Source organism: Berghia stephanieae, chromosome 4, assembly GCF_034508935.2.
Source record: "Berghia stephanieae isolate SIO BIC M18660-M18661 chromosome 4, UCSD_Bste_1.3, whole genome shotgun sequence".
Lineage (NCBI taxonomy): Eukaryota > Metazoa > Mollusca > Gastropoda > Nudibranchia > Aeolidiidae > Berghia > Berghia stephanieae.
Window position 1 is genome coordinate 34,695,707 of NC_088363.1, and position 13,952 is coordinate 34,709,658.

General features: G+C 34.3%; 2 protein-coding genes across 3 annotated transcripts in view; one reads left to right on the top strand and one right to left on the bottom strand.

Moving 5' to 3' along the window:
* Positions 1-902: 902 nt before the first annotated feature.
* On the bottom strand, positions 903-10,493 carry LOC144970470 (steroid receptor RNA activator 1-like). Its single transcript, XM_078910153.1, has 6 exons — positions 10,433-10,493; positions 9,747-9,911; positions 8,268-8,566; positions 7,541-7,649; positions 6,009-6,079; positions 903-5,115 (listed from the first exon to the last, which is right to left on the bottom strand). Exons 1-6 carry the CDS (start codon positions 10,449-10,451, stop codon positions 4,726-4,728), a joined length of 1,053 nt encoding a protein of 350 aa, XP_078766279.1. The 5' UTR covers positions 10,452-10,493; the 3' UTR covers positions 903-4,725.
* Positions 10,494-10,739: 246 nt separating this feature from the next.
* Positions 10,740-13,952, top strand: part of LOC144970472 (uncharacterized) — a 133,568-nt gene continuing 130,355 nt past the window's right edge. Inside the window, exon 1 of one of the 2 annotated variants that reach the window (XM_078910155.1) lies at positions 10,740-11,248. In XM_078910155.1, the coding sequence (XP_078766281.1) occupies positions 11,083-11,248 (166 nt within the window). In that variant the 5' untranslated portion in view covers positions 10,740-11,082. The remainder of the gene's footprint in view (positions 11,249-13,952) is intronic. The other variant, XM_078910157.1, reaches the window with a different exon arrangement.

The window sequence follows — 13,952 nt, forward strand, 5'->3', positions numbered from 1 at the left end:
TTTCGTTTGTATTTTTACTCAAATGAATTTTACTACATCAAGGTTTTTGCTACTAACAATATATATTTTTTAAAAACAGGACCAGGGCACAAGTGTCGTTATCGAAAGGTTGCACTGTATTGGGCTTTTTGTTAGAATTAGAATGATAACAACCCATTTAACATGGGGACCAAGCCTCTTCAAAATTAAAGTTTCTCTCAATATGTTTTTGTTTTTAAGGGTTTTAAGGCGCTTGCAACACATTTAGGTTATATCAGCGCCAGTAAAAAGGAAGAAAATGGGATAGTAAACAGTTCTAGAATTACAATTAAAGCACCCAAGAAAAGGTAAGACAAAGGGGAACTGGGAACAAATAGGGATCAGATGTAGATTCCAAGAGCATACCACCAATGTACTTAGTTTGAGATCACCTATAAGTCTCATCCGGACACGAGCACAAAATCCAACAGAGAGGAATACACTCAAATACTTACATTATACACTAAAAATAACAAATATAACAATACATAACCGAAAGATAATTTACAAGGAAAAAAATATCATCTCCCAAAACATTATGCATTTGACTGTTTAATCCCAGCCAAGACTCCAACCAGGGCCAGGACAAAACCAAGTAACCTCATTCCAAGACAAAGACAGAAAGCATGTTGGAAAACAGATATAAGGGGATAGAAGACACAGCATGTACCTCCCTGCCCACTATGGGAGGTCAGGAACCTCACCCAGTTCTCTCAGTATAAATCTGAAAATAACTGCAAACCTAATGCATTCAACAACTAATACTAATAGATTAATAACTGGAATACTACGTTGGCATTACACCTCAGATACATCACAACCCTCGGTTAAGGTAAACATTGAGCCTTTCTGGGGAAAAATGAAGGAAGCCAAACTTTTCAAAGCATGGTGTGTGTAATTCAGAACACTACAAAACAGTTATGTATTTCTTTAAAAGTCAGCTTCACACTTTGATAATATCAGAACCATGTGTACTTATTTGCAGGTCTGATAACCCAATTTGTTATGGGCTCATGAATTGTTGTAACGGAAATACTCTCAAACCAAGGCAAACTATTGCCCGAACAGACCCCATAACTGCGTTCGCTTATCAGACCTACAAATATGCTCCAGTACAATCATAATGGGCTCTCAGGTCTCTTTGAGTTAGAGAGCAAAGATCATTTATAAAAATAAACATTTACTTTTGTTCATAACTGGACAGCCATTTTGACATTTGGACGTTTAAATAGAAACATTTGTAGTATCGACCATCTTTCAACAGATCGTAAAACCAGTGAATGCACTTTTAAAATAGAAAAACAACAACAACATGTGTGACATGATAGTTTGAGACAAATGAAAAAATATATTTCGTGAATACAGTGGAATCCTGATAAAACCTCCAACACGGATGGACTAGAAAGATTGGTAGACTTTAAACAAGGTTGACTTTATCCATTAATAATAATAATAATAATAATAATAATAATAATAATAATAATAATAATAATACACATTTATACAGCACTCATTCTCGTGTAAAACACAAGCTCTGGGCACTTTACAATGTAAATTATCAATTTGGAAAAAAAAAAGGAGCACACTTAGAGAACAGAAAATAATTTGAGACCTACAAGAAGTGTTGTTAACTTAAAGCAGAAGTTGACTTTAAGAGCATTGACTCTATGCGGATTCCACTGTATTCAAATCCATTCGTTTTATGAAAATTCTAAATAATAGTGGTGATTTAAGAAAAATTATTATCATTATTATTATTATTTATAATGGTTTTATTATTATTTATAATGGTTTTATTTCTTCTTTTATACAGTGTGTTGTAATTAATTTTATATTATTGCCAAGGCATTTTAGATAACATTGAATGCAGTTCAAGATTCAAATAAAATTAAATACATGGGTAGTATATATATAAAATATTAAATAATTACAGTGAAGTGAAATAATAGACACAGGGCCTGGTATTGAATGAACAACATAATTGACGATAATATTATGTTACAACTGTGTTGTGCCCTGATGGTGTAACTGAAAATTTGTTCAACTCATATATTTACTTACTGGAGTCCTTCAGATCCATTGGGCACACGAAGCCGGAGTTTCTCCCTATTTCTATAGCGTGAAAAGGAAAATAACAATTGATAGCTATCCTTTGGATAGGACACTAGTCTATCGCAAAGTACTTTTCACCAGATCTAACAGACCCAGCTACCCCTTCACTGCTGGCTAGATAGGGGGATCCGAAAAAAAAATCTCAACTGCATCCTGGATCAATCTCAGTCCCTGTTCTCCCAACTGAACTCTCAGGACCCTCATATATTTTTTTTTTTAGTAAAGATGAATCTCATCTCGATATCTTCCATTCATTTTAAAATCATTATAGACTGCAATAATCAACATGTGAACATTTTTTTTGTTGGAAAAAATAGAGCACGACTTATGTTAAAATAAGGGAAATGTCTTGAATTTCAAAATCAGCCCTTTTAACTCACTCAATCCTAGAGATTTTTACTAGATACTTTTCAAAATTGGAAAGAATGAATTTAAAAAAACGAGCATGTACATAGATTTATTCAACTATCGTTAACAAGTAAAAACTAAAAACATTAGCTTTGATACTTACGCCTATGATTGGTCTCAGAAGAATGTAATAAACAGGCATGGGGTAAAAATAACCTGGGTACACTACGGATATAGTCGGTGTTAGGGTTGAGTGAGTTAACACCCGGGCCACCAAATCGTCTAGAATGACTTCCCTTGTTGTTCTATTCTCCATTTGGTTCCCTTTCATATTTTTTGGAAGGACTGATATATCTATTGATATGGCACTTTCATTGACATCTTATTGTGGTTATGACAATGTCCAAATATCCATCCTCAACTTTAACCTAGCTCTACCAGTAAAATATTGGAAAACAAAGTTGAAAATAAGAGAGAAGTTACACAATGAGAGCACAACGCCGTCAATTAGTTGTTTTACTTTATACTCGTACAATACACTTCGATGGATACAATGATTCTAGTTGACAGAATTCAAATTCAGATTTCGAAATAAGATTGAGTGGGAAGGGTAAAAATTGTTCAAAAATACATTCTTGACTTGCTGGCAAAATCGAATTGATGAAAATCGATCAGATTGAAAAAGGAGTTCCCTTTATCAGGCCTTCCACTTGAAATTGGAAAAATTCGTAGCTTTCAGGTGTAACAACACAATAGACATTATATTTGCTTTTAAAAATTACCAATTTGTGTTTAAATACATTACACTTATGCTTTGTTTTCAAGAAGTGTATTGAAATAAAGATCATTATATAATTGTCAATTAGGATCCGAAAATTTGTAGTTCTACGAAATTTCCGTAGTAGTAGACAGGTCTGCTTTTATATCAAATTTGATATTCTTGACTTGTTCACAAAATCATTCGATGAAAACTGATAAGATTAAAAAATTAGTTCCCTTTATATTAAATTTGACATCAAACGCAATAGAGTTTGCGTTTTGAAAATGATCAAATATTAAAAATCACTCTATAACAAAAAAAATGTATGCTTTCTAAAAAAAAAAAAAAGGGAAAAAGATTTAGGCTGCTGACAATCATATAAAAAATGGATTTGAATTACTTATTGCTTCAAGATTAAGAGTAAAAAACAATTTTTAGAATGTAATAACTAGTTATATTCATCAACATCATGAAAAAAACAAAAAACAAAAAAAAAAACAATCCTAACAATCTAGACGAATCACTTGTAGCATTTAATTAAATTAATCATTATCATTTCACACTTTTGATGCTAACTACAACTGTTAGATAATCATTGTAACAATCTCTACACCTCATATCAGGATACAGTGGCAAACAAAAAGGTTGGTGATACAATGTATACATTTCGGACAATTGCTGAATCTTTGTCATTCTCTCCTGAGAAAAATCAAAATCTACTTTGGATTGAAGGGAAAACATGCATTATTTTAATTTGTACAAACAATTTCCTAGTTTTAATTAAATCTTGAAAAAATACAACTACATCATCATAACTCAATATCACTCACAACCGTCTTGTGTCCAATTTTTACATTTTCTAAGTCAATCCCAGATCTGCCAAATTTATCAAAAGAAAAGTCAGTCTATATATAGTTTTGGGTTTAAATGGTTACCCTTCATTTGTGTTATGGAGGAAAGCAGTCCATTGGAACCCAAATGTCCATGGAGCCGGAGGTCATCCTGGGTCCTTTAGCATTAAACAGACAGAAGCAATTATTTGCTATCCTTTGGATAGGACTTTTGTCTATCGCTGATGCATACTTTGGGCAGGTCTGGAGTATATTATGGTGGATGTCTTAGTTTCGGAATAGACTGAGGTATGTTTAGAATAAGAGAACAATTGGTGAGCACACCAAAAGTATTTTCACTAACACTAATCTTATATAAGTACAAAATCTTAAATTTTGGTTAAGATATTCCAGTTTGGCTAAAAGGGTTAAAAAAACACAAAAAAACATTACAGTTACTGTAAAATGAATCCTATGTCTCTCTCACCAGTTTTATAAGATTGCCATATTACTAAGGCAATGTTCTATGTCAACAACATAATGCACCAGATCCTGTAGCCACAATATATATATATATTGATAGATTCCAACTTGATTGATAAAGGTACCAGGATAAACATTGATATTCATAAAAGTATAGACATTATCACAACAACATCAACTACTCTCTGATGTCTTTCCCTGGGCACTGTCGTCAGTTGACTCTGTTCCAGTGACAGCTTTAGATTCATCACTTTGCTCTTGTTTCTCAGCTGACACTGAATCAGACTGATTATCACATGTAGTAGATTCTAAATTATTTTCTTCTTCTTCAGCTGCGACGTCGCTTTTGTTTTGAGGTGACTTTAATAAGCTTCCGATGTCATCTGTAGCTTTTTCACTTTTATCGGCAGTGGTGTTATTGTTTTCAGAAAAATTGGTCACAATGGGGAATAATCCCTGCTTGTTTTCCTCCCCTGGTTTTGTTTTGGATGGTGTCGTGACTGGTGGTTGTGAGAGTTTTAATTCGTTAATGAGTCTCTTCACACCAACCATCCATTGGCTCACCTGGAATAGATCAGAAAATATTATTTGTATAAATTTCAAAATAGTTTTTGAACACCTGTCTTCTAAATCTTTTAGTGTTAGTCAACTACAGTAAAAGCCCTAACTATTGATATATTGCATTTAGTTAAAATACTCATAACATCGGCCAGCCGGATATAACATACCAGCACACAAAACTTTGTGTAACCTTGAACGTTTATAGTCTGATTAATCAATTTAATGAGAAAAACTCATAAAAATGGCTATCGAAAAACAATAAAGAAGAGCTGAGTGACGTCAATTTCATTCCGCCTATACCATCCAACTAACTGGCTGCCAACTTAATGAAAACTTAATACCATATCAAATTATTCATATAAAATCAACTCACTAACCAGCAAATATCCCTTAGATCTACATCACTGTATTACAATATTTACATCTCTGCATACCATCCTAACTTGTATAGTCGATTCTAGTGTATAGTTAAATGTGAACTAAAAGCAAACCTGGAATGCTTAAAAATTGGAATAAAAAAACAAACCATGTACAAATTTTAAATAGCCCATGCTCTCTTCAACCTTTTGTTGTTTTATTTTTGTATTTAGTTATTATAGTCATGAACAATCTAAATTTCATTGAGAATAATAAGAAAAAAAACCCACCAATAAACACTAATAATAATAATAACATTAATAATAATAATAATAATAATAATAATAATAATAATAATAATAATAATAATAATAATAATAATAATAATAACAATACTACTACTACTACTACTACTACTACTACTAGTAATAATAATAATAATAATAATAATAATAATAATAATAATAATAATAATAATAATAATAATAATAATAATAATAATAATAATAATAATAATAATAATAATTTAACCAACAAACCTCAGATATATGGTCGACCATTAGTGACAGATGCAAGGCATCAGCACACTTCAGATCATCATTTTGAATGGCTGCGGAAAGAAAAATAAAAGACATTGACAGTGATAACAACCTAACATTGCTTAAATGACAATCGGTATTTAATGGGGTTTTTTTGAGTTTTTTTAATTGAAAAGGCCAGAGGATTACATAACCCTCTAACCACCCGTCATCTTTTTTCAACTTGCTATTGTTTTGCATTTCATCAGTGCTGGCGGTGATAAACATTGACAAAAAGGGAGGAAAATTTTGAACGATTGCCTTACTTTTAGACTCATTTTTACTGCACTAATCCCCACTTGAAGAGCAATTGAGAGGATAAAAGATCATTGAACCTCTCACTATCTTCTGGAGAGGGGGAAACTGCACCTATTTGTTCCACCACACATTGAGTCTTTCACTGCCAGTAGATTTAACTGGGGGGAAATAAAACTTTTTAAAAGGAGGAAATACCTCCTTTGGCTTCAAAATCTTGGGTTTCCATGGATACTAGGAAAACAATCAGTCTGGATTCATGGAGCCGTCATCCATTTTGTATCTTATCAATCAGATGGGTGACTTCAAGTCTAAATTTCATTGTTTAAGATTTCCTCATAGCGTCTTTGAATAAAACAAATTCCATTATAAAAACATTTAACAAAAAATCACAGATATTTGTTATGGGATTTTAATATCTTTGTTAACAATCAAATTATTTACCCAAAAGGCACCAAACATTGTTTCAAATTTCACAAATAGAGCAGAATATATTAAACAAATTTCAAAATTAAATCATAACAAATCACTTGAAAATTTGTGAACGTATTCTCCATATAAGACGAGTATTATCAAATTAAGGAGACTAAACCCATGGGTGCTAAAACATGTCGTGGTAAACAAAGAAAAAAATATTCTTTTCACTGTAATCTATTTTACAGACAAACCTATCGACAAAGAAATTGTCAAAGAGCATTGAATAGATCAAACAATAAATCTGTCCCAATGAATATATATTGATACGTTCAACAAGGTTCAATTTGTCAATATATAGTGGCATTTGAAAAACTAGAACAAACCGTGATAGATTAGTAAGTGTTTAAAATTTACTAATTTGGTTATCCGCCACCATTTTGTCGTTGAAGTATTGAAAGTAGTGCAAAGCAGTCATAGGGGGTTTTTTTTCTATAAGGGTTAGCTTGAGGTAGGAGGATTTTTTTTTTCTCTATTAGGGTTAGTTATAGGTCTTAGTAAAGACCCTAGGGTGTTTGTTTTTCCTATTAGGGTTAGTTACAGGTACAAGGTTTTATTTTTTCTTAGGGTTAGTTAAAGGAATACTTGGGTTGTTTCCCTTAGCACATGGAGCTTATGAAAGGGCCTCCCGGGTCTAATTTTAATTTTAATGTATTATTATTATGGATCTCTTTTCCATTATCAACCCTGAATCTTTGGCATGTTTACCAAGATAATAAAACAATCCACGGTGTGTATAAGGAATAAAAAAATGTATATCAAACCTGAGGCTAAACACCCAAGCTTGACTTTGGCACCCTCTGATATCTTCTCATCTCTCCACTGGTCATCCAAAATACCCAGACGTTGCTGAACATCTTCTCGTGATCTCCCCTGTAAAATAGGAAGAAAGTGGGCAATTCTGCATTACATAAAGATTTTAACAAAGTTACTGGGAGGCCATTTCTATACATATTACAATGCTATCAGTTGGAGATCATTCATTAAAAAAAAAAAAAAAAGATTATATGATTTAACAGGGGGTTTTGATTGCTCAGTTGGTAGGGCACCTGTATCACAGGTAAAGGGACTGAGACTGATCCTGGGTCAAATCAAAATTTTTTTCTGACCCCCTGGTCTATCCAGCAGTTTATTGGGTAGCTGGGTCTGTTAGATCTGGTGGAAAGTACTTTGTAATAGACTAGCATCCTATTGCTGTTGTCTGTTTCAAGCTATAGAAATCGGGATATAGCTCCAGCTCCATAGGTCTAATGGACAAAGGGGTCCACCCAGCAATGACTGTCCATTTCACGCTATAGAAACTGGGATAAACTACGGCTCAATGGGCCTAATGGCTCTGAAGGACTATTTTCATGGGCCTTTTGACTCTGATTGGCCACAACACTTTATAAAATACATGGATAAAGGATCGAAAATTTGGGACCAACAAGAGGTGTTGGCTTTTAACCAGAGGTTGACTTTCTGCAGATTCTATTGTACAACAAAATTCACCTGTATACTGTCTTTAAGTTTGTCTACAGTTTCGTGGAGAATTTTCTTGGTGTATTTGCGTAATGAGTCGGCATCATCCAACTGTAGTCTTTCCAAGAGCTCTGGCAATGTCTCCGATTTAAAGGGGTCTTTAGCGGCTGAGGCAAATGAAGGTGGTAGGGCACTGGCGTCAACAGGGGGGCTAACATTTGGGACAAGGAGAGGGACAGGGGGATGGACAGAAGTTGTGCTGGTTGGAGGCAGGATCTGGATAGGTGATATCTTTGGTGGGCCATTGTTTGGACTCAGTAGGGTGCCACCTAAGTTTGGGTAGGTAAAAAAATAATATAATAATAACATGCTTACTGAAGAATTTGTAAAAGTATACTTCCTGAATGAAGAAAATGCACATATGCAGCCTTCTTTCAAATGCAAACTGCTAAACAATTTAAGAAAAACTTTTATAAATTAATTTTAAAAGCTGTGTAAGACTTTTTGGTCCAACACATAGAATGGACAGCTTGTCTGTCATCTGCATTTTTTGCGGTCGCAAATGGCAAATTGCGGCCGCAAATAACAGGGCGATCCGCAAATTTTGGCAAATTTCCCAATATTGGCAAATCGTGGCAAATTTTGGGAAAATTGGCAAATCGCATGGCAAATTTTGGGGAAAAAAAGAAGTGAAAACAAAATAACGAAGAAAAAAAGGTGCGAAACTTGAGAAATGTTGCAGCTTTGCCTGGGCCCAAACCAAGGGAAGCTACTCTCTACGGAAAATGATCCTTTAAAATCTTTGTAACAAAGCTATTCACAGTCATTTCATTTCTCAAGTCAATAAATTGTCTTTTATATATATATTTTTCTGTATCGCGTGTTAATTCTTACTGAAACGCTTAGTTCTCCTCAGCAAATTTTTGGGCAAATTTTGGTCTTTTTGGCAAATTTTGTTTTTTTGGAGGGCAAATTTTGGCAAGTTTTAGGTCCCAATTTGGCAAAAAAATGCAGATAACAGGCTTGTGCAAGACAGTCATGCAAGGTACGGTGGAAGGTAAAAGAAGAAGAGGAAGACAAAGGAAAATGTGGCCGGATAACATCGAAGACTGGACAGGATTGACGCTGTATGAGAATGAGTTGACAGAGAAAGCCAAAAGGAAAATGTGGTCATCCAGTCATGGGAATGAGTGTGTGAGTGAATGATAGAATGGAGAACACATTATAATTCAGAGCCATATTCTAAAACAAACCACACAAGTATCATACTTATCCTCAATTATGAAGCTATAGCAGGATTGGGTTGAAGGTGAATAAAGGTTTGGAAACTCCTGTCTCTGCTTTTTCCCATGAATTATTCTATAAGAAAAGGCGTTGAATCATAAAGGATGCATGTATTATCCTAATTAATAAATTTTAGAAACTAATAGCGTTTACTCGTACTTAAAGCATACAAGATGGACAAGTTCACAAGTATTGATATATAAATGTAGTCATCTGCAGCTATACCTGTTTTCCCCACTTGTGATGGTGAGTTTGTGCCTCCTACTCCTTGAGATAAAGGGTAGGCTACTCTCTTGTTCAGGTGTGATCTGCTCGGGCTATGTCCTTGGGCTGTATTTGCATTGTAGCTAAAGACCGGGGGATCATTCCACCCATCATTGGGTCCGCCACCTGGCAAATAAATTACAAAGTGATGAATTTGGGAGCAAATTCAGATACAAGACAAGGTGACAGTGACAGATAGATATATGTTATTGTTATGATGATATTGATATGGAAGTGGAAGTCGAGAAGAAGTGACATTCAAATTCAAATTTGGGGATGGATTCTAGTTATTCATTACTATTGAAAAAAAGGATAGAGCGTGGTGCATACATGATCCTACTTTCACTGCCTCTGGACTGGACTAGGACGAAAACAGTAAAAGTAGATAAGACTTATTTATAACTTATCAAGTCATAGTGATTCAGTCACCCAAGTCAAGAGTAGAGTTAGAGTTAAAGGCTCAGAGGAGCTGAGATATTTTTGACTTTGGCTTAGAGTCATTAGGAGTCAAAGTGAAATTCATATTGCAAACTGGCTTAAGATATAATTTCACTCGAACGTTCTATTTACGCGAGAGAAGCAACAAGATCAAGGACAAACCCTCAATTAATTGTAAAATCGTTTGTTTACAAACAAGGCCAACTCACCTCGCCAGGGCGCTGCCATTTTGTATCACATGACCTACACGTAGTTCAATCATTTGAGGACACACCATAGGATATTCTATCTATTGTATACCTCCCCAGGCTAAGTAACAATTTTTTCAAAAAATAGAAATAAAAATAATCTCAATTCTACCCAATATTCCACAATTTTTATTCATAATAAGTACGAATTGTGTTTCTCACGTGTGAATAAGAGAAGCAGAGGGAGTTTGAAATTAGGAAAAGTCTTAATAATACAGTAGGGGTATGAGTCGGTACATTGTGAAGTGGTGAAATTCTACACATCGACGACACATCACTAACACACTTAGAAACTACACACAGTGTTCTTGGCACTGAGTTTGCCTGCTTCCTGCTGTTTTCAGTTTTCGGTTCATGACACCGAAAGTTCTATGGCTGTGATTACCTAACGATGTTATTTTTTCTGTCGTGACCGTCTTAATGTTGAGAAATTTTTGGTATAATTTGAATCATCTCTTTCCCCTTTGGCTTGTTTCGAGACCATAATCTGTGGAATCGGAATCCAAAGGCGAAAGTAACGGGGGTTAAAAGAAGTCAGCTGACTGTAAACCCCAAGAGAAAGTGAAAGTTATCTCACTCTCGCTCGAAGTCTGCAATTGATTATCTATGATATGAAGGTGGTGCTTCCATTCAAAAAGCGATCAAATGTCGTGATTTTATTCATTGTTCTTTTTTCTATTCTTGGATTGATTAATGGAAATGTAGGATCCAATACAAACAAAGTCGCTGGCAAGGACAGCACAGGACATATCGCCTCAACAATTTCCAAAGCCAAAGGTAAGTAGCTACTTCAGATAATATTATATATCAACCCTGTCAACTGCCAATAATTAAAATTTTAAACCAAGATTTTAGAATTTGATTTTGTAATAAGATTTCATATGAAATACAGAACTTGAATATTGGGTCCAGAATCTTCCATTTCATTAAGACAAGACTGAGCGACACTCCCATTCTCCCTACCCCTATTTAATTATAGACCATCAAATTCAATCTGGTGATATTGATTGAGATCCAAAAAAAAAAAAAAAAAAATAATAATAATTTAAAAATCAATGACTGTCTGATTGTGTCTAGTATTTGGGTTATAAATCGTTTCTCACCAAAACTTTTAATTTTATTTTTAATAATTTTATGATGAGAAGTGTGTGGACGTGTTAACAATTGTGGATCGATAGTTGTTTGTTATGTTATAATTTTGATTGCTTATGACAGTATAGATAGAGGACAGACAGACTTTATTGTTTTCAGTGACAAACCAAGTGATCAAATTGTGCTAGTGGAGTCAGTGACATATCTATTGGCCACCCAGCATATAGTGGGTCTTTGTTTTAAAGTAAGGCTGCGGCTATTCGGACTTGAGTCTGAATAGTCTCCCATGGACTCAAAACTCCAATGCGCTTGTGCAATCAAAATTCAGACTCAATTCTCAATATCCTAGTCTATCTTGGCAAAATAGATGAATAGATGGAGTTTTCTTTTGTTGGTTTGTGTTTTTTTAAATATCAATTTATTGTAGTTTTGATTATTGACAGTTCCTAAAATGGATCCAAATGAAAATAATAATGGTATAGTTACTATCATCAACAGGTAGTCTAGCCCGCTAAATTTGGCGAGAAAGACAAACAACCAAAATAACAGCAAAATTAAAAAATCCAATTTAAAAAGCAACAAAACAATAGCAAAAAAAAAAACAAAAAAAAAACAAAACAAAACAAACGAACATCAAAACAACCAAGAAAAAAAAAAAAGAAAGAAAAAAAATATATAAACATTTTTAAAAATTTGCCAGAAAACTAGATCTACAAATATTCATTGATAAAATAACCCTCATCTAGTCAGGACTTCAAGAAAGTGCCAAGTTTGAGCCATTTTACATAGACGGATATAATTTGAAGGACGAGTTTTCTGGCTAAAATCTTAAGTGGTTGCTGTCTTATCTGATCTTCTCCTCTTCTCTTCATGTTGTCGAGTGGGGAGTACCCGAGGCAGAATTAATCCAGTATCCACTGATCCGATCAAATCGTTGAGACATTCATTGTCTTGTGTATCAAAGCCTATTGTATTACTCTGACTGTCTACGCTGCTGTACTATGTAAAAGACAAACAAACCAAACCAACAATAAAACAAAACAAAAACACACACTTTAAAAAGTTTTTCAATCAAAATGAAAATCAAGTTGTCTGGTCTAATTTTATTTATTTTCAGAGTTACGACAGTGTGGTTGTATTATGTCGTGTGATAGATACAAACACACACATACGCGCGCGCGCAAATACACACACATACGCACCCATATACACACACACACACACACACACACACACATTGACAGAATAATAATACAGTTTTAACTCTTTTGTGTCACCGACCAATCTCAGGGTTTTTACTCAAATCGTCACACCCAACCAACACAATTTTTTTTTCATTCAAACACAAAAGCAGCAAGTTCATAAATACCTTTAAAAATATCAAAATGAGCTCTAGATACATCGCAGAATAATTTATTATTATTTTGTTTAGCTATAACAGACATTCTTTCTTAAAATCTTGTGATGCACAAACGAAATCGGAATGAGAGAAATGTTGGCTGTATCTTAAGGAATGTTACCATTTTCCTTTGGTTAGTAAGGAGTGGGTTAAGGCGATGGGGTTACAAATCACCTAAATGTTATTGGTAATCATCCTTGATCAGTCTGCGCTCAGGGCCCTCAGTCCATTGTGGGTTAGATGCGCATTATACATGTATATAATATTATGTATTATCAATGTTGTTCTTTTTTGCTCTATGCTCTCTTATGAGTTATAAATTATGAGAAGTGTGTAGAAAAGTACCAGAGAGAAATAGAGAATAACATGTCTGCTGCATTGAGGATCCGAACCCACGACCCGACGGGTACGGCAACTCCGTCTGACCACGACAGGGGCGCTCTACTATAGTATTTTGTAATTGTTTTTAAACATGACAGGGAAAATTAAATAATAATAACAGATACAAGAGGCGGATATTTCTAGTTTGGAGTATAGTAGTAAACGAGATACAATTACTATTGTTTACATTGATCTGGTTTTGACTTTTTGACTGTCCCTTATCTGATATCCCCTCCTCCCCGGTTTAGCATAACGTGTAGGGGATACGACACGTAATAATAATAATCTCCTCTCCCATTGATCCGCCCAAATCGTTGAGACAGTCTTTGTGGTATGTAATAATAATGTTGTGTATCCAAATCTTATGTCATTATAACTCGACTTTCTGTGGTTATATCCAAGACTGACTACACAATAAATATGTGTATGTGTTGTGTCGAGTAGTAGGGACAATAATGGCTCATATTGCTAGTTTGGAGCTTTTAACTCACTCAACCCCAACACCGACTATCCCCGTAGTTTACCCAGGTAACTTTTACCACATGCCTATTCATTACATTTTCCTGAGACAAAGTATAGGCTTATGTTTTTAGTTTTTGCATGTTAATG

Excerpts from the sequence above, each read along its gene's own strand:
- LOC144970470 (XM_078910153.1), bottom strand. Across the intron at positions 6,080-7,540 it reads GCTTGGGTGTTTAGCCTCAG|CCATTCAAAATGATGATCTG; the intron begins GTTTGATATACA and ends TTCTTTCCGCAG. Across the intron at positions 5,116-6,008 it reads TGGTCGACCATATATCTGAG|GTGAGCCAATGGATGGTTGG; the intron begins GTTTGTTGGTTA and ends GATCTATTCCAG.